At 40.4% G+C, this 26658-nt stretch overlaps 1 protein-coding gene across 7 annotated transcripts in view; it reads right to left on the bottom strand.

Moving 5' to 3' along the window:
* Positions 1 to 26658, bottom strand: part of ARHGAP26 (Rho GTPase activating protein 26) — a 470784-nt gene that overhangs the window by 163420 nt on the left and 280706 nt on the right. For all 7 annotated transcript variants that reach the window (XM_043913110.1, XM_043913112.1, XM_043913113.1 and 4 more), the window contains exons 15-17: positions 15709 to 15796; positions 13976 to 14034; positions 12085 to 12190 (exon numbers count right to left, since the gene is read on the bottom strand). In XM_043913110.1, the coding sequence (XP_043769045.1) occupies positions 12085 to 12190; positions 13976 to 14034; positions 15709 to 15796 (253 nt within the window). The remainder of the gene's footprint in view (positions 1 to 12084; positions 12191 to 13975; positions 14035 to 15708; positions 15797 to 26658) is intronic.

Here is a 26658-nt window from a genome sequence, read left to right as displayed (position 1 = left end):
CACCAGATGGGAGGAATGGGGGGGGGGGGGATGGGGGAAACAGGTGAAGGGGATTAAAGAGTATATTATTCTAGTAATAAAATAAAGTAAGTCACGAGGATATACTGAACAGTATAGGTAATACAGTCAAGAACATTACAGTAACTTTTGGTGACAGATGGCAAGTTGACTTTAGTGTGGTGATCATTTAGTAATATTTAAAAATAGTAAACCACTACGTTATACATATGGAGCCAATATGGTATTTTTAAGTCAATTATACTTCAGTAAAATTTTTTCAGAGTCACAACACATTAATGACATGAAATGGAAAGGAAAACCTATGGTTTTGCCCATGTTCTCTTCCTCTTTAACCATCTGGTCTGGCCAGGAAGATGGACTATGTGAGACATGCAACAATGCTGGGAGAAAAACTTGTCCATGTGGCATGCAAAGCAGTTTAGGTGGTAATTCAAGTGAGAAGGAAAGTGTGGCTTTTAAAGCAGCAACATGGTAAGGTTATCTTTCAATAGTGAGAAAAAAACAAAAACCCAACTAGCCTGCTAGACTAAGAGGCAGGTTTGAAATGGGAAACCCCCATTTGCTTGGTGACCTAAGGGAATGTGTTCAAGTGTGTCTAGTTCTGGGACTTGGTTAACCAAGCTCACACCTTCACTCCTTCAACCACCCCTGAAGGTGATTATGGGCCCAGGGTATGTATGAAGACATGCTCTGAAGAGACCACAGGCTCCTGTCAAGAGCTAGCTCATGAAAAACAGAATCAAGCATTCTGGGGAACTGAACCATGCAACCAGGTATTAGAGAAATATCTGAAAGCAATGTTTGTTTTTTTCTATGTATCATTATGATGGTCCCACCAACTACAAAACAGTGCATAATAGAGTTATCCAGGCATTTATAAGAATTGTGTTTCAGCAAACACAACTCTTGTGACTACCTAATATTTTCACTTGCCTGGCAACCTTTGAATGACAACCTCCAATTTTTGCTTAGACTGCCCTCTCCCGTGACATGCGGTTCTAATAAGAATGTTAGCTGAGAACCTGGCTACCGCCTCACCACAGAAGTTGAGTGCATTACACAAGGGAGGTCACTGTACTCTCTTTATTAGAAACATTAACCTGCAGTGGAACCATAAGAAGAAAAAGGTGGTCAGAGGTGAGACATCCAAAAAGCAGTGCTCCAGGGCCAGCATGAGTTCCCTGGACATTTTCTACCTTTTAGTTCATTCATTAGTCGACAAATATGCAAAAGCTTTGTTGCAGGCAGTGTGGTGACAGAAAAATTTTCAACCTCAAACTGTTTACACTTCAGTGAGAAGAAAACAACAATAAATAAGTCAAATATCTAGTATATTAGATGGTGATATATGCTATGGAAAAAAAATCAGCAGTGTTCATGGGTAGGGAGCACTGAAGCTGGAGGCTGCAACTCTAGAGCAAGACCTCACTGTAGAGAGAGAGGAGGGAGAGCAGGCAGAGCAGTTCTAAGGATTAAAGGACAGAATGAATCCTGTGGTACAGAAAACGAGACTGAAAAGGACCAGCCAAGGAGACAGAGGGAAAAACTACTGGAGCCAAACCCCTCTGGACGCAATTGTGGATCAGCTCTTCTGCCCCAGTGATGGAACTACCTTTAGGGAGGAGCACCAAGTGTTCCTCTAGCACACATTGGAGGGAAAAAGGACACATGGGCACAGGTGTCATGGACTATAGACATTCTCCCATCGTACCTATTCTGTCAATGAAACAGGAAGCATGATCTGGGAGAATCACCTAGAGGAGAAGAGTAACATGGCACAGGGACATGGAGTAGGGTGCAAGGCACGTAACTGCCCTGGAGGTTGCGTTCCAACATCTGATAGCTCAACTCCGTTTTCAGTTACTCCCAGAAGACTGCCAGTAAATTCCCTTCTTTTTAAAAACTAGCCACAGTTGACATCTGTTGTTTACAACCAAAGATCTAATACACCAGTCCTTCCTTGAGGCCTTGAGCTTACCCCATTTTCTTACTGAAAGTCCAACTTTAACAAAACTGACTCTATCCTATCAGACTATGCATCTCCAAGTACATAAGAGTTGCTTGCAATGGACCAGACAGCCAGATATGATGGGTTCCTCTACCACTTACTGAAAGAACCAAGACATATTGATTCATACTTACAATACCTAACTGGTAACACTAAATCAGCATGCTAAACTGCTTAAAGAATAGCATTTCAATACATGGGAGAAAGCAGGAAGCATTGATACCGAAATTCAAATCGCCTTACTATTTCCTCACACCTTCTTTTGAATTAAACGTCAAAGTGTCTACGAAGACAGAATGAAGACAAACACATATACAACTGTCCTTAGAGCTCAGATTAATAGTTCATTACAGATTTCAGTGACTCAGGGAGGGAAACCCACGTGAAGACTGCATAGAGGGGGAAACTGGTGGCAGAGAGAACCATTCTCTCTGGATGAGACTTTAATCTGGGAACGGCATCTGAGGGGCAGTCACACTAAGATAGATGATAAGTCAGACTCTCCCACAAAGAGAAACATTTCGTAGATCACAAAGAAGACTGGGAATTTCCAGACCGTGCAGACTAAGATGAGTCCTCATGATAGAACGTGTTGTTCCCCCTCCAGGAAATTAAGAGTTATTAAACTGCAGCAAAGACAGCTGCTTCTGAGATGAAATCAGCCTTGCAACACCAAGAGGCAAGAGACTGAGGGTGAGGAGTCTATAACCTCCCGCGGAATCAGCACCACACAGCTTGTTCTTTCAAACAGGTGCGCTGCTCCACAGGACGTCTGAATCATGGAAAGCTCCAAACACTCACAGGACACTGTAAGGCTTGGTGTAAAGTGTGACCTGAAAGCAGATATCAACAGCTTTCTCCTGGCTGACCCCTCGCCGGCTCACCCTTTGCTAGGAAGAGTGAGAGAGATGCTTAGTCCTTTGGGCCAAACATACCCAAACTGCCAAGAAAACAAAAGACAAGTAAAAGTAAACACATATACACATGCAAATCTCCCAAGTGGATCAGAGCCATGTGTGCTACTTTTCAGCATTCAGCCCTAAGGATTTTGCTTGCCAAGAACAGAACTGTGGAGAAAGCCCCATCCCATCAATAAGAATGCCTTGCTTGGGTTTAATCATTAGAATAATTTCACCATCTTCCCTCACCTTAAGGTACAGCTCCATGACCCTTCTTCCTCCATCCCCTGATTTCTCACGTAGACTTTTACAGTCTGTGGATATACTACTTGCCAGATGCTCTTTGGACAAGTTAACTAAATTCTCAGAAAGACTCTAAGAGCATACATGCTATTATTGTCTTTAGTTTTCCCAGAAAAAAGAGACTGAGGTGAAGGCATAGATGATTCTATACTACTAGGGGGCTTCTCAGGAGGAACAAGGCAGAGAAGTTAACCCCTTCTTGGTTCAAGCACCAATAGCTGCTCATCTCTTGGGATCATCTCCCAAGAAGCTACCTAATGACTGCAATTCAGGACACCCAGCTCTAACCTTCTATTGGTCAAAGGCTTCCCCTTGGAGGTTGTCTTTTTTTTTTTTTTTTTTTAATACCCCTTTGCTTCCAGGCCATATGCGTGTGGATGGCAGCTTGTGTCATGTCTTCCTGGGCTGGCAGGTAAGAGGCAGGGGCACACAGTATGGGCATGAGGCTATCAGCTATCAAGCTGCACCTGCAGGAAATGAGCTGGAGGCTATACAACCAGTCCCCACAGTGCTGGCTGAAATATGCACAGGAGAAGGCAGAAGAATCAGATATGCTGATTTAAATGTTTCTGATACAATTATTATGTATCCTTATTCAGATGAGAAAACTTGGGCATAAATCAGTGAAGTAATTCACACAAGGTTTCAGAAGAGATGAGTAAAACTAGGTAGTCTGGCTCCAGAATGTTCTCTCTTCACCACTGTGCTCAAGAACCTATAGACGAACTACAATTACCCCAAAGTCTGCCGGTTGCCTCACTGCAGCTGCCCTGTTTGAGCCACAACAGTCATGAGTTTGTTGAAAACCCAGTCAGTGTAAGAAAATAAGTGTCACTGTGCAATGCAAAGAGGATGCGGTGAGAGAGGGCTTCAGTACACAAAGCAGTGCCAGTGAATCGGCCACTGATGCTGAGCCAAAGAGAGACCTTTAATGAAACCACCCCTGGGGCCAACACGTAAGAAATCTGGCTCATAAGAGTGGAGATAAATGAAAGAGAGACTAAAACGACAAAGAAAAAAGATGGATGAAACCAAGAGCTGGCTTTTAAAAAGGTAAATAGAAAAGACAAACCCTTTAGCTAGACTCATCAAGAGAAAGAGAGAGAGGACTCAAAATTAGAAAAGAAAGGAAGGGAGAAAGGAAGAAGAAGAAAGGATGGGAAGAAATCTGGCTCTGGTAAGGGCTGACGAAAAAGAAACAAAGTTGTGTTCACGCTTGATGATACTCTCACTTCTCTAAGATCCTGAAATAACAGGGGCAGCCACCCGGAGGAAGACAGCATCCTTTCCTTTGCTCCTCCCCGAATGTGAAAGGGAACTCCATAGGTGACTCCAGGGGTTCAGAAGAGGAAGCATCAGAGATGTATCAAAAACCAGCAAAGTCTCTGAAAAAATTAACCCAAACAGAAGTGGAACAAATCAAAACAAACAAGAGACCTAAATCAAAGAAGCTCTAAGACTACTGAGCATTAACAGCTTGAAGCCAAGCATTTCCCCTTTCAGAATGGTATTTCTTACAATGTGAAAGATTCAGTTCCTTGAATTCAGAAATTTTGTTGATTTTTTTTTTAAAAGCAAAAAACTTGAACTTGTGTCTTTCCTTCTCTAACCTTGAAGGCTAGAAGGTCACAAAAGAGAAATTCCTGGGTTGAAAGTAAGTGAAGGTCTGGCAAGTAGGCTGAGTAAGGCTTGAGTTCTGATGTCACCTGCATTTCCATTAATTTAAAGTGCTAAAGTGCTAACGCCTGTTTGCTTCAAAATATGTGCTTGTCCTCTGTGTAGTGGCCCTTTAAATAGATTTTCCTTTGGCTCCACCAAAAATAGCTAAAGAAGGTCCTTTGAGAATTCCATTCTTAGTCTTAAAAAAATGCATTCTCTTCCCTGCCCAATACACATAAACAGGCCTGGAAGCAGTATCTCCTACTTCTTCCAGGAATCTCCAATCTATCAAAAACAATAAATCTTTCAGGATAAAAACAGAGCTGGTCAGGGAAATAATTTTCCCAGTCCATTTCTGCTTGTTCATTATGGGATTACCAAATATCAAGGCCCTCTTTTGGGATAAGCAGACAGTCAGGCCAAGGGCTGAACATCCAAATGTCTACCCAGGTTCAGGCAGGTAGGGGGCAGGAAAGAAATAGGCCAGGCACAATAGGGACTATAGTTGTTGTTTGGTTGCTAAGTTCTGTCCAACTCTTTGATTGCAAAGTTGCAACTCTTTGCAATCAAAGAGTTGGACACAGCCGGAACTGTAGCACGCCAGGCTCCTCTGTCCTCCACTATCTCACAGAGTTTATTCAAATTCATGTCCATTGGGTCGGGGATGCTATTTAACCATCTCATTCTCTGCCACCAGCTTCTCCTTTTGCCTTCAATCTTTGAACTAGGCAAACTGAAGAAGGCATGCCCAGGGGGATAGGGTATAGCTCTCACTCAGTTCCAGCAAACTGCTCTCAAGAAGATCTGAAGTTTTCCTAGTAAAATGACCCATTAAAAACGCTGGAAACCTGTTCAAATTTTAAAAACAGCAATGTGTGGGACAACAATACCAAATAGAGCACATGTGTGGGCTGCTCTGGCTGGAGGCCCTTGTTTGCAACTTCTAGGCAAGACACAAAGATAAAGGAAGACAGACTTCCTGTCCCGACAGCTTATGACCCAGTAGGAGTGAGAAGCTGCACACCCTGTAAACCAACCCCCAGGGTGAATGTGATACACATTAAAAGAGGAATAAGCAGAGGCTATGGGAGTTCAGGACAGCAAGAGGGCACTTGAAGCAGAAACGATTCTTACAGGCAGCAGCATGGGAGATGAGGCTAAAGAAAAAGGGAGACTCTGGCTGGCAGAAGCTGGGGAGGGCCCTTTCCTAACACAGGGCAGAGAAGGGGAAGGTTGAGATGGGTAAAAGGTGCTTCATGCTTCTACCCAACAAACACTCATGCATGTTCGCTGTGCACCAGGCAGTAGAGATGCAATGTAATCACAAGCAATGAAGATGAGGGTGTGAAGTCTGAAAGGTCCCAGTCCAGACAAGGCCTTGGGAAGCCATAACCAGAGTTCTGTCTTAAAAGCAGGGGGGAAGCTGCCTTTGAAGTCTTTTTTAAGCAGAGGAATCACATGTTGGGATCTGCAGTGTTCCAAGTTTCCCCAGCCACAGAGCATGCATTCTGTGGTCTGGCAGGGCGCCAGAGCTCTACCAGCCAGAGCAAGCTGGGAAGCAGTCTATGGAAGAGATGATGACCGCTTGACCTAGGCTGGCAGTAATGGAGGAAACTGGATGAATTCACAAGATAGTGAGGGGTTAAAATCACCAGAACGATTCGCTCAGGATAGGAGTCAGTGAGGCAGAAGCCAAATAGGCCTGGAGAGTGTGGCCAACGTGGCTCTGTGGAGTTCTCAGGCCACACCACCCGTGGCCCAGCAGCCAAGCAATTCTGTGCCGGCAGCAGTGGGTGTCTAGCGGTTACTAGAGAGAAGAAGGTTCTGAAGCCAGGGTGTATGGCCGAGGAAAGGCTGCCAGAGAAGCTCACAGGAGATTTCCATCTTAGAAAGCCATCATCTCAAAAGTACTGTTTTCTTTTAAATGTGCTTTATAAAATTCCACGCCTATTTTGTTTGGACTAACTTTGATGGCAAGGAAATGGAAAGTACTACTCATGTGTTCAACAGCTCTTCAAGAAGCTACATCTTCTAGCTTTGGGGTGAAAGAAGAAGGAATAGCAGATTAATATCTGTAAGATATATGCTAATGTCAAGTATCCACTTCTTTACATTTTAACCTTGAGACTTCAGAAATTCCAATTAACTACCAGGGTCAGGCTCAGACGGTAAAGCATCTGCCTACAATGTGGGAGACCTGGGTTTAATCCCCAGGTCGGGAAGATCTCCTAGAGAAGGAAATGGCAACCCACTCCAGTATTCTTGCCTGGAAAATCCCATGGATGGAGGAACCTAGTAGGCTGCAGTCCATGGGGTCACAAAGAGTCGGACATGACTGAGCGACTTCACTTCATTCACCAGGGTCCAACCTCCTTGGTGCTAAGGCCTAGCAATGATTTTCTTTATAACCACAGGCATCTTTACAGGAACCCAACTCACTCTACATGTAGATTAAGGAAATGTAAATAAATCCTTTATAACTTGCAGGGATGCCTGGAGGTAATCACACTAGATGGTCAACCCTTGATAACTTGTGGCAATGGAATCTACATATTTTGATGAAGTCTCACTTGTATGCCAAGCATCCGTCCCACAATATTGCATGGATTCAACCATACTGCATTATGTGTATAAACAGTGCATATTTAATGGAAAAAATCCATATATAAATGAACCCACACAGTTCAACCCATGTTGTTCAGGGGTCAACTGTAATGCCTTTCTGCCTCTGGACAACCACTCATACTCATATGCAGAAAAGCAACGTAACATCTTATGATCTTGAGAGGGGCTAGCCAATACAATGAAGTTGGCTGTGAGCAGGGCCATGGAAATAACGCAAGCACTTCATGAGCCAAGAAATTAACCAACCCTCTGGACTTATTTTGTGTAATGAGACAATAGATTCCCTTGTGACGTATAAGCCACTGTAAACTGGATTTTCTGTTTCTCGCAGCCCAAAGCATCTCAAATGATATAGTACTTCTTTGGAGAAGCAAGAAAAGGGCTCCCTGACAACACCCTAGGAATGAAGGAATAGTTGCTTCAAAAAGGAAAAGAGACTAAGATTTATCTCTCAATAAATGTTTTGGGGAAACCAGCTGTGAAAAGGTATTGTTAATAGCCACTCCGGATGTAAGGAGAGCACTTTGGAATCCTCCCATGCAGCATAAACACTGTAATAAAGTTCCAGTGAGCCACTGTGAATGGTATGTGTGGGGATATACAATATACTTGGAGTCATAATAATATGTAAACATCAGGGAATGACCATGAAATTAGTCTTTATTACTCATCTACTCTTATTTCCTTCTACATTTATAAGACTGGGGATTTTTTTTTTTTTTTCTTTTTTTTGCCCCCTTCCTACCTGATGAAAACAGAGACTTACATGATTGGAAGGGGAAGTCAGGAAACCAGGCTTTGAGGTTAAAAGATTTCCACAAGGTCCCAAAGCCAGTCGGGGGCAATTTTCTTTATTATTAAAAATTCTTTGTGTGCAATTTTAGAACAAAATTATTTGCTGAACACTTAATTTAGTGAAAGGAGAATTGTAGAGACACAGGAAATCAAAACTGAATTTTTTTTTTTAATAATTACATTATGCAAGTAAAATCTACTTTTTGAACTTGTTGCTTTGAGTTTCTTCTTCCTTATTTCTAATATCCTCCTAAATTCCAATCCATTCCTCCCAAAATCATTTATCCCTCCTAGAAAACCCCTTCATATGGCCATTCTTGAGCCCAATGATTCTCAAAAGATTGCATCTGGTTTACCCAGGAAGTAAATCATAAATGCAGATTCCCAGGCAGAGTCCAATTTAAAAGACTAAGGGTGGGGCCCAGCACTGTCCATGTAAACAAGCTCCCCAGGTGAGTGTAAATGTGCTTGAAGCTTTATTCCAGGTTCCAAATAGAAAACATCTAATTTTTACAGTAGATTTAAGCTGGAACAACAAAAATATGTGCAGAGCTGCCTATAATTTTTAGGTTCCCTCTGAGGTCTGAAACTGACCCAAGAGGTCTGTGATTTGGATGAACCCTGGTAATCATTTGCATGGAGGTTTGGAGTTTCTTCTTTTCCTTCCAAGACTTTTTTTCCCCCCCGAATGCATTTCTAGTTGGGATTAAATATAAAATGTCTTAACTCTTCCTCCACAGCTAAAGGAAATCAATTTTAAAAAGTGTTTCAAGAGTGCTTTAAAAAGTACACAAAATATCTTCCCTTTGAACCAGACGCCTGGGACACACAGGGCAAACAGAGTAGGTAATAAGAGAAGTAAACACCAGGTTTTCCAGCAGAACCAACCCCGAAACTAAAACTTAGAAAGGAAGCTGACTGTTAAGTAAGTGGACCAGAGGAACAATAGCTCAGGCATATCCTCGGATAAGTTTGAACCTGAGAAAACAGGAATGAAACAGACAAACCTCTTGTTCCAAGTTAACTTTCCCTTCTTGTTAGATTTTAAGATAGGACAGCATCGTAAATGAGAATAGAGAGTTTATGTGGAATCTTAGACCTCCTCTGGGTGCCAAAAGATTTTTTCAAACCTAAATGAATACTCCTTACTGGATTCAGCATGCATACAAGCTAAGTCGCTTCAGTTGTATCCAACATTTTGCGACCTATGGACTATAGCCCACTACGCTCCTCGGTCCATGGGAATCTCCAGGTAAGAACACTGGAGTGGGCTGCCATGCCCTTCTCCAGGGTATCTTCCCAGCCCAGGGATCGAACCCACGCCTCTTATGTCTCCTACATTGGCAGGCGGGTTCTTTACCACTAGCACCATCTACTCATTTCCACAAGAGATTTTAAATCTAGAGCCACCAGAGACCAAGAACACAGCACACTGAGAACAGGAGTCTGTGTGTCCTACCACCAGCTCTAACCAACTCCCACTTACAACCATGAGGGCAGGTCTATATGTAGATTTCTTAATGATTATATGAGCAAAGAACTGTCACAGAACCTCACAGGACCAGAAAAAATCATTGTTAAGTATCAAAGATAATACACAATGCTCCAGAAATGCCACAAAATAAATAACTCCAGCAACAAAACTGGTTTAAATTTGTTAGAAGGCAGAAAGTCAAAGTCACAGCTTTAACATACATATTCCAGCTGTACTTCTCCTTGGTTTAGGGATAAAGACCGAACTTTGTGGGGTGGGAAGAGAAGAGGGTGGAACCAGAGGGACAAAGTGAAGCATCCACCAGAGATGAATAACCTCACTGATTCAATACCCATCTTGAGGGTTTTAGATTTTTTTAATTTCTATTTATTTCTCTTTGAGGATCTCTAACAATCCTCAGGGCATTTTAAAAATGGGAAGATTCAGTTCTGGCTCCACTGGATCACCACTGACTCTTGGTCTCTCTCAGTCCAATTAAACTCTCATCACAACTGCACAGCTTGAAATGCCTAACTTCTTTCAGCTGCTTCCTATCCTTTCTCCAGCTGCTCCCAGCAGGTATGGAGGCCTTCTAACACCCAGGGGCCATAAAGCAGTCACAAACGAGCATCACCACACATATTTGGCCAGAGGGTGTACCTAGAACTTTCTCTGTTCTGGTGCAGGCCATTCAAGTGTATAACTAACATCTAAACTAGCTTTTCCATTTCGCAAATGCCTGACTGGGTTATGTGGAACAGGCACCATACCATCATCTCAGAGAATCTGGAACTACTTTTTAAAGCCCAGTTCTCATTATTTTCAACACATTTCATCAGGATTCTTTGACATGGGAACCGGGGGTGGGGGGGCATTCCCCTGTTCTCAGTTATGCTTAAATGTTTTTGAACACACAAGTTTGATGTGGTAGGGCAAGAAAAAAAATGTGACTCAAAATAGAATACAGCAACCCTTGACTCTGCCTAATTGCATCTCAGCAGCATGCAAACCACTCTTGTTTATTTATCATTAACATATGAATAAATTTCATGGTAACATCTATACTCTCTCCAAAATATCAAGTGCTCAGTAGAAATATAGGGCTTCCTGGTAGCTCAGCTGGTAAAGAATCCGCCTGCAATGCAGGAGACCCCAGTTCGATTCCTGGGTCAGGAAGATCAGCTGGAGAAGGGATAGGCTACCCACTCCAGTATCTGGCCTGGAGAATTCCATGGACTTATACAGTCCATGGGGTTGCAAAGAGTCGGACACGACTGGGTGATTTTCAGTTTCAATTTTCACTAGTACAAATATCAAAACAAGCCATCATAATCTCCCTCAGCAAAGTATTTACCCAAAAGACATGACTTAATGGCAGAACAATGCATGCATAAGGGCTGGATTTACAATGTATCAGTTCCACAGAATGTAGATTTATCAATTCAGGTTAACTGTTATAGTCTGTCTTTTCTTAGACTGTAGTCTCCAATCAAGAACGTCCATCAAAGTTAAGAGAAGGTTGGAACATACACATTTGCAGTAGCTGATACAATAAGGGGTATCAGCAAGGCCAATCCAAAACAGGTCAAGCAACAGTAAACACACAAGGATTTCAAAAGGTTCCAAGACTGTAAGTATTCCTAGCAGGAAAATCAAGTCCCCACTGATTTCCTCAGAAGGCAAATGGGCATTTGCCAATTCCTCTATTTTTTATACTACTTCAAGGGTTTTAATACACGTAACTTTTAAATTCAATGACATTAAAGAGAAGGGGGAGACTACCACCCATATTTGACAGATGAAGAAACTAAGGAATTGAGAGGTCAGTGGCTTGTCCAGGGCTAGTTAAGAACAGAATCAGCTTTAGAATTCAGGCCTCTTTATTCCAAATCCAAGGTCTCTAAACTTGTAACATATTCCTGTTCGCCCTCAATCATCACTCCTGTTTGCCCTCAATCATCACAAGAACATGTAACTCCTAAAAAATCTGCTTTGTGATCTGGTAACATGGAGGACACACTTCTTGACTTTGATCACCACAAGAGCACAAAGTATCCTGCAAACTCTACCCAGTGGCCTGGCCATATGGGCGCCTCCTCAGCCTACCCTGCAAAGCCCACCCAGTGTGTGCTGCTGTTACCCACTGGAGTTAACATTTCACACATTTCTTTCCTATGTCTTCAGCATACCTGATGCCAACAGTAAGAAAGGGAAACATAAGCAGAACCAAAATCAGTTTTTGTGCTAAGATAAAAACTTTCCAGGGCTGAAGAAAGGCCAGCAATCAGTTTTAAACCTACTTTGCCAAGTGGTTCATGAGCAGCTGTAACATCTGCCTATTTTTCTCTGGGAGTCGATGAACAAGGCTGTGGATTTCAGAGACCCGAGACTCCTGGTTCTCCAGCTCTGCAAAGGAAGGAGGGAGGTAACACTGGATCAGAGTTACAGCTAAATTAGTTTGCAAGACAAAAATCAGAGGAAAATTAAGGTGAGGCACAACACAGAGAAGATTTCTCACAGATAAGACCCTGTCCTGTGTACTCATGACTAGACTGACTGGATCTAGAAGTGCTTTTAATAATGCTTTCCATGACAAAGTTCATGAAAAAATAAGACTGTCCAAAAAATCAAGCCAAAATGATGACGTAAGGAAATGGAAACAGTCACCTCCTCACTCAGGAGTGGGAATAAATTTGAGAGTGGTTGGCTCCTTAGAGTGGCAGCTTTGTTTCAAGGAAGGAAGGAAGGAACTTTATGCACTCATTAAGTGATGAACAAATTATACGTGAACAACACTGCGAGGGTCTTGAATATCAAAATAACATCTCAAGACTGCATCAAAGACATCAAAGGAAATGTCCAGTTATTTCCAAGTCACATAAACAACCAGCCAGGGAGAAGAAAGAAATGGCAAATAAAATAAGGAAATGTTTCTGCCAACCTGTAACCTAAATCATGATCTGTCACATTCTAATGGTTGCACTTGGGTACATGGCTTCATGTCTCTGGGAAACAGATTGACGGCACTCACCATACCTATTTATAGTTCTGAGGTGAGTTTTAATTAAAGAATGGTTGCTATGGGTTTGGAATTTCTCTGAGAAAGAAATCACATAAACACCATCTTTACTTTCAGCTTTCTCCCAGGTCTTTCTCCTGTTTTATGGGGACCACTCTGCATGGATAAGGCCACCAGAACATGAGGTATTCCTTAATGAGGCCAGTAGCAGCTACCAGGGTAAACTAACTCAGATGGTTTAAAGGAAGCAGGAAAAAGCACATACTATGGACATAACAGCACGGTGGGGATTTGTGCCAGATTTAAATTTGATAGAGAATCTTACTTCCCCTTACAAGAGGCCTGCCCCACGTAGAAAGATTCCAGTATGCTTAGGGTAGCTTGCACCTAATCCCTATGTATTTTAATACCAGTAATATGACACCCAGGCTTGCTTGATATAGCTGAAGACTGACCAGAAGCTGTAAATGCCAGCCATGATGGAAAAGAGGACTGAGAAGTTATATAAACTACGATGGAAAAGAGGACTGAGAAGTTATATAAATGGTGTCAGATTCAGGGAAACATCCCGTGCTCAATTTAGGTAATGGGCAAAGTCTGAGTCATTCCGAAAAATGTTACCTCCAGGGCCGGCAAAGGCCCAAGGAGTTAGAACTCCAATAATCAAAACTAGAAAGTCAAATTTGCTTTTTTCATCTCTCCCCTTTCCTGTACCACTACCCCCCAACTCACTTTTGAAGCTTCTCCCCTCTACTGTAAATTCAGTATGCTAACAGGGTCCTTAGCAGAACCCGACTTGGTTTTGCTCTCATTCTGTGACAGTCTTGTGAGTGTGAACGTGGGTAGTGTACACACAGAGTACAAGGGGTTAGCTAATACTTATCTGGGGACACTTTTCATGGCTCAGACGGTAAAAGCGTCTGCCTGCAATGAGGGAGACCCAGGTTCAATCCCTAGGTCGGGAAGATCCCCTGGAGAAGGAAATGGCAACCCACTCCAGTACTCTTGCCTGGAAAATCCCAAGGACGGACAAAGGAGGCTGGCGTACTGCAGTCCATGGGGTCACCAAGAGTCGGACACGACTGAGCAATTTCACTTTCACTTTTCACTTTTCTTTGAAATAGAGAAATCTATTCCCTTTCCCTTAAAACTGTAGCAAATAGAAAACTTACTTGCTGCTTTAATGAAACTTCTTTGAAACTGGTACATCATGAGTGGTCCTGGAAGCATTCTGGAATAAAAGATATACACTAGTCAGTTTAATAAAAGCAATCATATTCTCACTACCCAGCAGCCTCCAGATGGTGGACTGTGTTACATTTCTCAAAGACAAAGAATATGGGTAAACAAGAGCAACTCAGTTTAGTCCAACTTAGTTTCCCCTTTGAAAGGGTCCTGAGATTTCACCTGAAATGTTCATTCTTTCTCCTTTTTTAAGGGAATAGACAAAACTTACATTTCATAGTCACAAACCAGAAAAGTGCTAATGTAGAAGTCTAGCACAAACTCAGAGATTTCCTTTTCAGTCAATGACTCACCCACAACAAGAGCATTTTAAGATGTGCCTGAAAAACAGGCAACTAACCCAACATTTGCAATCATCAGCTCTTAAACTCTTGTCTTCCTGGCAGCTTGTTATTAATCACTTCATCTGGAAACACTATGAGAGACTTTTGTAGGTGTTTTTATAGCAAATTCACTATGAAGTATTGTTCCAGTATGCCAAAGGGTTAGAACCTTAATATTAGGCATGACACAATCAAATTTTACCTATCATAAAAAATTATATATTTTATACATACTGTCTATTAGCTAATCAATATCAAGCTGCACAGATAAGTACTAAATACAAACCTCTAGCATCTAGGCTTTATGTAATCTATTATGCTAATTATTTAGTGTATGAATATGTTTAACTATAAACTTGAGTATTTTTACTGACAGTCCAAATAATAAGCTTCTCAACAGATTATCTATGGTCCTTGATTCAGATTTCATTTTATTCTCATTGGATCCCCTGATTCAACTCTTAGTCATCACTTACATGACATCTTACTCTTGATACCAAGAGCCTTCCAGCAATTCCCCAACAGCCAATAAAACCGGCATCACCAATTCCTTTTCTGTGGCTTTTGAGCCAAGTAAATCTTAACAAACTTGTACAAATGCTTATGTAATTCACGATTATAGTTCTCCTCTTTGTTTATGACTAGACCCCCACTTTCCTCTTCAAGAGGGACCACAGTGAAGAACAATAGCATCCCTATGCTTCACATCTAGCATGCCTTTCAGTCCACTTGGAAACTGGGATGTGAGCAGCTAATCAATTACCCACTCCCTTAATAACCAAGGGAAGGGTAGGAGGCAGCAGGAGTAACACATGTACTATTACAAGAAAAGGAGTCTTCTCTCCAATGAAGTCATATTTTACAATCTAAGCAGAAGGAGTTAAAAAGGAGTGCCATTAAACTTCTCATTTTTAAGGAGCAACATTAGCAACACACTCTATCTGTGTAAGGTGCAGAACTCTCAGAATACATAGGGTATGTAATCACGCATTCTCAACACAATGGGGTAGGTGATTCCTTGTTTTCTTAGCTGATCACCCAAGCATTACAGGAAATACCATATTTGAGGTTCTGTTAAAGGCTGATCATCAGAGTAGCTTCTCGAAAAGAGCAAAGCTTCCTAAATCACTCATGGCACCATTACACAATGGCAATCTATCAACTCTGTATGATTTATAATTGGTTTGACCAGCTGAGCTAATTGCACCCACACATAAGCTGTTTCCACATCTCAAACTCCCACCCAACAGTCCTCTGGAAGCTGAAAATAAAACTGCTTTCTTCTTGATTGCATGATAACAAGCTGGCACCCTGCCCTGCAAATGGAAAGTCCCTACCTTAGGTAGGTCTTCAAAGCACTAGTGATGGTCTTTATCTCCCATTCAGCGCAGATATCCATTTCTGTTTCAGAAGCGGTTTTGGGGTCTAAAGAGAAGAAAAGACAATGGGTAAAACAGAGGAGAAAATATAGCTAAAAAACAACCATACATAAAAGCATTCAACCTCCCTACTAAACAAAGAAATCCAAAGTAAAAAAAAAAAAAGACAGCTAGTTTTTCCTGATTGAATTAGAAAAATGTTTAAAAATCCAAATATCTACTGCTGGCAAAAATGCAGTGAAACTGACCCTCTCAGAAACTGCTGGCCGCAGAAGAATTAATGCAAGAGATGTGAGAAGAAATTTGGCAATATATATCAAGTCCTAAAAATGTTTATACACTTTGAAACAGTAATCCCACTGCTCACAACCCATCCTCAGGAAATAAGATAAGGCATGAGAAAGTTACATACACTTGAAATGTCCAACCTACACTACTCTTGATAACACCAGAATACATTTTAAAAAAACAACCTAAACAACCAATTATAGAATGATTAAATTAATTGTTGTATATTCCTGATGGAATAGCATGCTGCATTTACATGAAAATAATAACTACATAGAAAAATGGAAAATGCCTGAATTATCATGTAGTGTCAAGCAAAAAAAAAAAGAAGATTTAAGGTTTTGTGAGAAACTCAAATGAATGAAAGCTGAAAGGAAATATTTTAAAAAGAAAAGAGTAGTTGGTTGGAGAGTAGCAGAATTGTGTTTTTTATTTTTTTTAAACTATGACTTGATTCCATTACTTATATATTTTAAATTGCCCTAAACCAAGATGTGCAAAAAAAAAAAAACCATAATTATATCAACTCCTGATCCTTTTCTTCGTTTCCTCTGTGTATACTTCCAAACAAATGTGTATATTTCAGATAAATGTATACTGTAAAAGAAGAGATAATTCTTGTAGTCTTTCTGAGCAGCACATAGGCAGGCAAGAGGAGAGGCAGAGGTTGGGAAACATGAACTGTTTCATAAACCAGCAGAAACCTGGATTCTCGCTGGCAAGAAGTCAGAAGCAGAGTCTCTCAGTGCACTGAATGGACAATCCAACTTCTAGCAATCTGCCTCTCAGCTCCCATTCCCATTTCTTTCTGCACAGTGGTTCAGTTCCTTTTCAGCTGGGCTGCTACCCTTTTCTCACACCTACTCCCCATGCTCAGGTGAGGCCCCACTCTTCCAGGTTGGGGTGGGGAGGATGAGATGTCTCTGAACCCCGGGACTGGTTCGGCCCAAGACCTAAGCCAGGCCAGTCAGCATGAAGTCCAGGACTTCTCTAGGAAAGAAGGCACTTGCTGAGCACCTGGGGGGCGATACTGCCACTCTGGATGCCACCACGTGGAGCCTGAGAGTACAGTCTGACAGACAAAGCCACAGGGAGAGGTTGAGAGTCCGGATGACATGGTTTGAGGCCCTGTAGATCACCATGCCTTTTTAATCAAATAAGTCAAAAAAGTCCCTTTTTGTTTAAGCCAGTTAAGGTCAGGTTCTCTGTTCTTTATAATCCAAAGAGGTCTAAATGTTGTAGCAGGTAAATGGAGACAGCAACCAGACTCTCTTTCTGGACAGTCTCAGAAGAGAAGCCTCCTGCAGGGCCCACAGCCTTGCAGCTGGAAATGAGTCCACAGGTGGGCATGACACATTTTCCATTTACTTTCATCCTAGTAAGAAGAGGTCAGAAATCATGAGTGGCTTAAGGATTTAGGCCCTAATCCCCAAGGGCGGGCACAAATCCAGTTGGTATCTACTGCTCTCAGTGTGTTCTCCTGACAGGGCCCTGGTTCACTAAGTGTTTGGCTCCGAATGGCATAACATTAATTCTTTTCTGGCTTTGCCATCTCACACTCCCTTAATGGTTTGTTTCTTCCTGTGCAAGTATAGGTACCAAACAACTTCACTTACCATGACCTTCCTCCCTCCCCATCCCCAAGACACATGGAAAGTTGCCACAGTGTATGGCTCTTGGATGCAAGACAAATGTTACTGTACATTTTTCTGAGGAACAAACCGACTTCTACCCAAGAAGAGTGAACATGACACTAAATAAGCAGCAGTTGGCAGGTCTGGGAGTTGTGAACTGTTCCATGAACCACATTTAGCAAACTAATGATTAGCTTCCACTTATTCGGCCTCTGTAACCATAGGAATATTGTGTAACATTACAGAGAGGAGAGTCAAATTACAGCCAGGCTAAAGGGCTTTTTATAGCACTGATGAGGCAAAGTTCCTAACTTGAGTATGTTCATTTTAATTTATTTAATCTCCAAACTAAATTGAATACAGCCTCCCAAACGACCCTATTTTCAGAAAGTACTGCCAACTGACACCCCTCCCTACCAAAATTCCCCTCACTTACAGAAGCTTTCTGGCAGCACCTGCATATGATACAGAGACATAACTGACAATTTCCTTCATAACTCAGTACAATTCCTCCCACCAGGTCACTTGACGATTGTGGCCTTAGTAACACTGACCTAAGCTAGAGGAGCAGTCCAACGTACAGAAAGGCATCATAGGTAGAGTGAAGCGAGTTCATTTCCTCCTTAACCTACTCCCTGCATGAATTCAGAAAAACAGGAGATATGGGCTGGAAGTGATGGTTACAAGGGGGAAATGGTCTTAGAAATGTCACACTGGATCACAGAAGATCCAGTCATCTACTGTTGTGCTGTTGACAAAGTCACTAGGGATCTTCTGGGTGAAGGGATTAGAAAGTCACCAATACACCCCTAATCTCCTAATGCTACATTATAATGTATGCATATTAAAATATTTTCTCTTTAACTGTGAAGGAAGTACATGCATGGGGTAAAAAAAAAAAAAAATCACACAAAACAAATACATATACATCAAAAGTAAAACTTTCCTTGCTAGAGGTGACTCAATACCAGTTTTGTCACCAATATAGTATATTAACACATATATATGGAATTTAGATAGGGTAATGACAATCCTACATGCAAGACAGCAAAAGAGACACAGATGTAAAGAACAGGCTTTTGGACTCTGTGAGAGAAGGCGAAGGTGGGATGATTTGAGAGAATAGCACCGAAACATGCATATTATCATATGCAAAATAGATGACCAGTGAAAGTTCAGTGCATGAAGCAGGGCACTCAAAGTCCAAAGTTGGTGCTCTGGGACAACCAAGAGGGATGGGATGGGGAGGGAGATGGGAGGGGGGTTCAGGTTGGGGGGATACATGTGCACCCATGGGTGATTCATGTCGATGTACGGCAAAAAAAAAAGCACAATATTATAAAGAAATTATCTTCCAATTAAAATTAATTAATTAAAAACACGATACCAGTTTTGTGCATGTGTATGCGACCTCTAAGAGTGTGTACACAAACAGGCAGTTAAGTGACTTTCCACAGCTTTCTAAAACCACAAATGGAAGCACACTCTAGATGCCATTCTGTGAACTGCTATTTTCATTTCATAATATCTTAAGAAATAGTTTCCTATTAGTAGACAAATGTATCTAACTCACAGTACTTCACTGTACCATACTTAACGCCCCCATTCAAAGAGATTCAGGTTGTTCCCTAGTTTTTGCTATGGTAAACAATGATATAAACCATTGTTCCTTTGTAGATTATCTTACCTACAGAAAACATTCCTCTAAGTGGAATTTCTGAGTCAAAAAGAAAGTGCATTTTTAATTTTGAAAGATACTGTTCAACGACCTCTCAGAGGTTTTACCATTACATTTAAGAATTTAAGAGTGTGTCTCCCTCCTCAAATCCTTGACAACAATGAAGAATCAAACAATTTGATCTTAGTCACTCTGATAGGTTAAAGAAAAACAGGTCATCTACTTTAATTTGCATTTTTGTCTGAGGAGGAAAATTGAGAATCCTCTCCTGCACGTGTGTTTTAAAGTCAAATTTACTGAAGTATAACTCACCTTTTTAAAGTATACAGTTCCATGATTTTTGACAAATATATATATAGTCATGTAACCACTGCCACAATCAAGATAAAAGTCATTTTCCTCACACCTTCTCTAAACTGTCTTGTGCCTCTTTCTCCACAGTCACTCCCCTCCCTCCACCTCCAGCTCCGGCAACCCTTTTCCATACTTGTGAAATTCACTTTTTCATACTTGTGAAATTCACCATGCTGCTGCATATACAAGTAGTTCAATCCTTTTATTACTGAGTAGTATTCAATTTTATGGGCATATCTACTGACTAGTTGAGGGAATTTGGGCTGTTTTTGATTTTTGACTGTTATGACTGTTATGAATAAAGCTGCTACAAATACTTGCAATGGGTCTTATGAACTATTTTTTTGACTCCTGAGTAGATACTCAGGGGTAGAAGTGGGTAAAAATATGTAGGAGTAGGTCATATGGTAAATATGTTCAACTTTATCAAACCTATCAAATGGTTTCCAAAACAGTTGGGCTATTTTGCATTCGCAGTAGCCAACAGGACAATTCTAGTTGCTTCATATATTTGTCAAAGCATGATACAACCATGTGTTTAATTTTGAAATTTTAGCTCCATTAGGTATGTAGAAATAACTGATTTTTAAAAGTTGATTTTCCTTAATGACTAATGATGTTGGTCATCTTTTCATGTGCTTTTTTGGTCATCTATATATTTTCTCTGGTGAACTATTTGTTCAAATTTTATGTCCATTTTAAAAAGTGAATTGCAAGTTATTTTTAATACATTCAGGGTATAAGTCATTATTCAGATATATATTTTACAAATATTTTCCCTGATCTGTAGCTCATCTTTTCTTTTTCCTAATATATTTTAAATAGCAGATTAAAAAAAAAATTGGATAAGGTTCAGTTAATCAGATTTTTCTTTCATGGTTCCTGCTTTTGTGTTCTAGCCAAGAAATCTTTTCTAAAACAAGATAGCAAAGATAGATTCTCTCTTATGTTTTCATCTTGAAGCTTAACAGTTTTATCTCTTAGGTTTAGGACTACTAGTCTATTTTGAGTCAATTTCTGTACAGAGTTTAAGATAAGGGTTGAATTTATTTTTCTTCATATAGATGTCCAATTACACTAGTACGATTTGTTGAAAGGACTGTTGTTTCCCCCACTAAACTACTTTGACACCTTTATCCAAATTAATTGACCCTATTTCTGGATTCTCTTGCCTATTTCACTGATCTATATGTCATTCCTTACCATACAATCTGAATTTCCTGCATATAAACATTAGTTGTATTTTGTTTTTTGTCTTTTTCTAAAATCTTGAGTCTTTCACAATATTCATTCTCCATTACATCTTCGAGAAAGACATTTATGTAAATATACTATCTTCTCTAAGAATACTATCCTTTAAGTCTAAAGAATTAAGACTTTTTTCTGTTTATCCTATAGGCAATTCTTTCAAGACTAGATTTGATACTCAGCAACTTGATAAGCAAATCTGTTTATCAAATTATTTTCTGATTATAAAAGTTGTACCTCTTAAAAACTTTAATCGTTTTCTATATCTAGTGCTTAAGAATCCAGAGTATCTATAGCCACTTCTAAGACCCAAATGCTATTGCTATCTCATGTCTCTGTCTCAGGAGAACCTGCCTGAAGCATCCCTGTAAGCAAAGGTGACGGTGGGAGGAGCAAAGAAGAAGCGGAGTGTCCATCTGTGGTCTCCATTCTCTAGGAACTTGGGACTGTGGTGAATAGTGCCCTTACTAGCTCTCAGATGGGTCAATCCTCCATCCAAACATTTGTCTGCTCTCCTTTACTGTTAAGTAAAACTGGAAGTGCACAATGTACAGGGCTTCTCTGCTTGTCTTCAAAGATTTGGGGCCATTTCTGCAAACCTTTAGGTCTTAGAAGTTGTCAGTAAGAATATCTGTCATTTTAGTGTTTCTTGAGAAAGAAGCTTTTGCTTGCTTTTATTTATGTTATTCTGTAAAGGGTGTGAGAAATGAAAGGCACAGAAAAAAGGTCCCAGAGGAGTCAGAAGGCTGGCTTATGGTTGGATCAGAGATCAGTGAGTGAGGCATGCTACTGTAACCTGGTGCTTTAAAGCACAGCAATTTAAACCTTCCATGTGTTCTCTGTAGCACTAACATTAAATATTAGTTTAAAAAAAACCCAAAGACAAAACAGGATAAAGTTACAGGATAAGAAGAAAAAAAAGAGCAACACTCAACTTGCATTCCTTCAACATCACTGTGAGAAACTATAAAGACACACACACACAAAGGGACAGAAAGTTTCACTAGCACAGAAAATAAGGCTCACAGTCAACATTCTACTTGTCCCTACAGGATCATCCACCAGGCAGAGCTCAGGAGAAGCCCAGAGGAAGACCCACGTGGGGGAACTATGTGATAGGGGACTGCTTTCCGCCCACTCTGAGGTATAGCCCACGCTACCCCAGGGAGGGGGCCACGCTGCACTGCGCCCATCCCACCACAGCACAGCTCAGGGTCTTGAGACTGCAATCCAGACAGTGAGAAAAGACTGTGACAGAAGTGGAGGTGTGTCTGCTTATACAAAGGGAGGTGAATTCAGGAGGGGAAAGTTCTAGAACAAATATGAGAATGACAAATGAATAACCACAGCATACTTCAGATTAACCAGGAAGTAACTCCACTTCACCCACAACCATGACCAAATAGCAGAACCAGGAGAAGTCTTTTCATGAGTACAGGTAGGTCCACACTAAATAAAAAAACTTCAGAGTACCAGAAACTTGGATGGAATCATGTATAATAGTGCTCTAATTTCATGTGACAGGATGATTCTAATAGGAATCATGAAAACAGCAGCAGAATAAGGAGAGTCTACTCACAATGAATTCAACTGCAAAGGTTTATAAACCACTCTGTGTTCAGGTGGATTTAAAAAGAAGATTAAAAAGCTGATAAAATACTTGTTCACATAAAACACAGAAACCAAAGCACTCAAAAACATTTCAGAAAGCATCTGTTCTGTATGATAAATAAAATTCAGAAAAACACAGATGCTGTGAAATAAGACATCAAAGCAAAAAAAAAGAAACACTGAAATAATAAAGGTGAAATGTAGAAGGCAGAAAGGTAGAAATGAAAAGAGCTAAAGTCAGTAAAAACACTGATAAATCAATAACCAAATTAAAATGTGCATTATAAATAGCAAAAAAAAAAAAAATTAGCCCCAAAGAAATTAAAACAAATGGCCTGGATATGGGATGCAAATTTTAGAATGTTTGCTTATGATGCAAAGAATCAAGAGAGAAAGCAACATTAGAAAGATGAAAAATGAAGATAATTTATGTTTTTAAAATATTAAGAATTGAAGAATAACAAACAGAGACTTTGCTTTTCTTTAGAAAACCATGTGTGAAAACTCCTTCACTGGACCCCAGTATGTATAAGAAAATGACTAGATGGTGATAAAGCAATGGAGGGACTTCCTTGGCGGTCCAGTGGTTAAGACGTAAGTGATTAAGGGTGTGTGGATCTGATCCCTGGTCAGGGACCTAAGATCCCACATGCCTCTCAGCCTAAAAAACCAAAACACATGTCAAACAGAAGCAATATTATAACAAATGTAATAAAGACATCAAACAAGGTTCACATCAAAAAAAGCATCTTTAAAAAATAAAATAAAATAACGGAAAGAGAAAAATTTCCTCCTCATATGGTTATTTGTCAACTGGGTAAGTATCTGAGGAAAAGGAGGGTTAGTTTTCATTTTTCATGGATATATTCCAGATGGATTTTAAGGAAAACAAAGTTTTTGCAGTCCTAGAATGGGGAAGGTCTTTTAGGCATGATCTATCTATGAAAAAGACTAGGGCTTCATAAAAATATTATAAATATTCATAAGACAAAACAAAAACAAAAGTACCCATATAAAGTTCAAAATAAATTATAATCTGAAAGAAAATATTGGTAACATAGCTTCCATATATAAGAATGTCTTAAAATCAAAAGATGAATACATCAATAGAAAACTGGCTGACAACACAAATAGGCAGTTCACAAAAAAATAAATATCAGCAAAAAACCTAGAAAAAAATGGCCAATCTCACCCAGAATATTTTTTAAAATACTTATAATTTATACGCAAAAAAGTAACAGAGAATGGTGAAAAGATACTCTGAGAGCAAGTTTGGGAATACCAGTTAAAGGCCTTAAAAACATGTACATACCTTGACCCAGAAATTCAACGTCTTAAACTCTAAGGAAATAATTAAATATGCATATAAAATTTAAAATAACAACAGCTAACATTTATTGCGGGCAGGAGGAGAAGGGGACGATAGAGGATGAGATGGCTGGATGGCATCACCGACTTGATGGACGTGGGTTTGAGTAAACTCCGGGAGTTGCTGATTGACAGGGAGGCCTGGCATGCAGCGATTCATGGGGTCACAAACAGTCAGACACAACTGAGTGACTGAACTGAACTGAACTGAACATTTATTGACTAACATGTAGAGGCTTTGGGCTCAGCAACCCACATGCATCTTTTCTTTAATCCTCTCTTTATTACAGGGGCAGAGGCTATTATTACAGATAATGAGACAGAAGACTAGATGGGCTTAAATAATTTGTGTAAAGTCAAATGGACAAGCAATTTAATTATAACTTGCTCAACTCCAAAAGGCATGCTCATAGCCTATGCTATCCTGCTTCTGTCGGGATGTTCACCTGAGCACTTTCTAGAATCATGAAGAACTGAAAGTAATCTACAGATCTGTGAAGAGGAGGCTAATTAAAATGTTATAGTACATCTATACAATATATGATCAAAAAAAAAACCACGACACTTTAGAAGAATGTAACAGAAAACAGACACTATATTGTTATGTGAAAGAAGATTGCTAAAAAGCAGCATATATGCACCATGTAATTTCTAAGCATTTTTTGTTATATGATGGAATACTACATTTAAAAGGTGACAGTAATATGATAAAATAGTCAATAAAGATTATCTATAGTCTGAAAGACTTTTATTTTCTTCTTTGCTACTATAACTTTTAATCAGAAAAAAGGTATTTAAAATCTGTACATGAAGAGACAGACATATACTGAACACGCATAGACAGAGCTACCTATATTTTTTAAATGCTGAATCTAACTTTAGAAAGATTTACCATCACTTAACATTCATGGGGAGAAAAAACCAAACAGTACACACATGGAAGCCACTCTATTTCTAGGAAGCTGTAAATCTTCTTCCTTTTCACACTCTTCAAAGACATGGATCAAGGGCAGCTCTTGGGATGACACTAGCAGAAGGCCACATAGCATATGCTATGAGAAATTCTGGCAAGCATTCTTAAGAAATTCGGTTCTGCAAAATACAATGTTTTCGAAGTCTGGCTCTTCTATTCCTCCTCCCACCTAACGCCTCCCAACTTGAAGCAATCAAAGGAAGCTTCTGGTTTTGCTTAATTCTAACTCTCATTTTCAATAATAAAAATGTACTCTCCCACTTTGAGAGACTCTGACTAATAATCCAAATCTTAGTACCTGGTACATAATACAGCATCCAGTGAATACAGAATGAAGGAATAGTGACTGATGGTTCATACTCAGCCCAGCCGTGTCAGGGAGAGGTTTTGGAGTATGAGTCATATTTTTTTTACACTCTTGGCTAACCCAGTCTGGTACAAGTATGAAGAACTGATGAAGATGAAGGGAGACATGACTCTGCCTTCAGGTCTGGAATTTCTCTGGCCTAATGGGTGATCCCTCAGTTCCAAGACCCAAACAGTTCAACTTAACTGACGGTGAGAATCCCAGATATCCTTCTCAACACTTTTGATTAGATCTTGCACTATGGTCACCTCTCAGCTCTGGTTGAACCTCACCAACCCAAATCTCAGTTTGGAACCCAGTCTATCTCTAATGTCCTCCTGGCAGAGACAGCTGGCCTTGTGACTTTCAGCTGTTGGTTATTAGTTTCTCATGACATTTCTCAGATGTTCATGATTATTTTGTCTGTCCCTAGGAAAACTGACAAAGCAAGCAGGGCAAATATCTTGTTCAAAGGTCACTAAGAGAAGTGATAAAAACAAGATCTTTTCATACCACTCTTTGCTTAGCACACGTGAGCTAAGATGGTTGGTTCTCTTTTAAATTAGCAACCCCGTCTAAAATGTCGTATTTCTTTTCAGTAGTGTCATCTTACACAATCATCTGCCGCCTTTGAAATCTCTCTGCCCCTTTGACTCTCCTGTATTTAGTTGGTTACATGGTCCTGTTGATTCTCTTTCTCCAGTCATGTTGAGGTTGTCCTTTTTTCCTGATCTCAGAGCAGCTCTCTGGTTCAGCAGGTGATCATGTATGCTCTGCCTAATCTATCCCAACTGTCTTATTCCTCCATGTGTTTCCAAGATCACATGCATGCTCCATAATGCTGCCAGCATTATTCACCTAAAACTAGCATCTGATCAAGTTATACCTATGTTGACCACATATGTTAAAAAAAAAAAAAAAAATCACCCAGAAGCATTATTCCGGAAGGCACTCCCCCATCATTCTATTAATAATCCTGCTCAATCCCCAGGATTCTGTGGACCAAACCCTTTCCCACCCCACCCCTGCACACCCACCAACCTCCCAGAGGTGGTGTGGGATCAGAGACAAACAAAGGATCCAGGCCATTGGGATCTATCTGCTGTAGGCCATGCAACTGGCCTGAAGACTGTGAAATGAATCACACGCATGGCCCCATATGGATCAGTCAAAGTCCACCCTTGGGACCTTCTGACAAAATGATCAAGAAAGACACTCTTCACTCAGTGATGCAAGTTCCAAGGACCACTGAGGCTGGTTTATCTATGAATCTTCCTGCAGAGAATACGGCAGAGAATATAGGAAGACAAGGGCTCACAGGTAATGAGACACCAGAAAAAAGGAATGGGAAAGGCTGCAACGAATGTGGAGCCCCCAGACCATGCCATGCTCCTGCCATCTTGGACTC

Source organism: Cervus elaphus, chromosome 9 (genome assembly GCF_910594005.1).
Source record: "Cervus elaphus chromosome 9, mCerEla1.1, whole genome shotgun sequence".
Classification (NCBI taxonomy): domain Eukaryota; kingdom Metazoa; phylum Chordata; class Mammalia; order Artiodactyla; family Cervidae; genus Cervus; species Cervus elaphus.
This window is presented reverse-complemented; position numbering and strand designations above follow the sequence as displayed.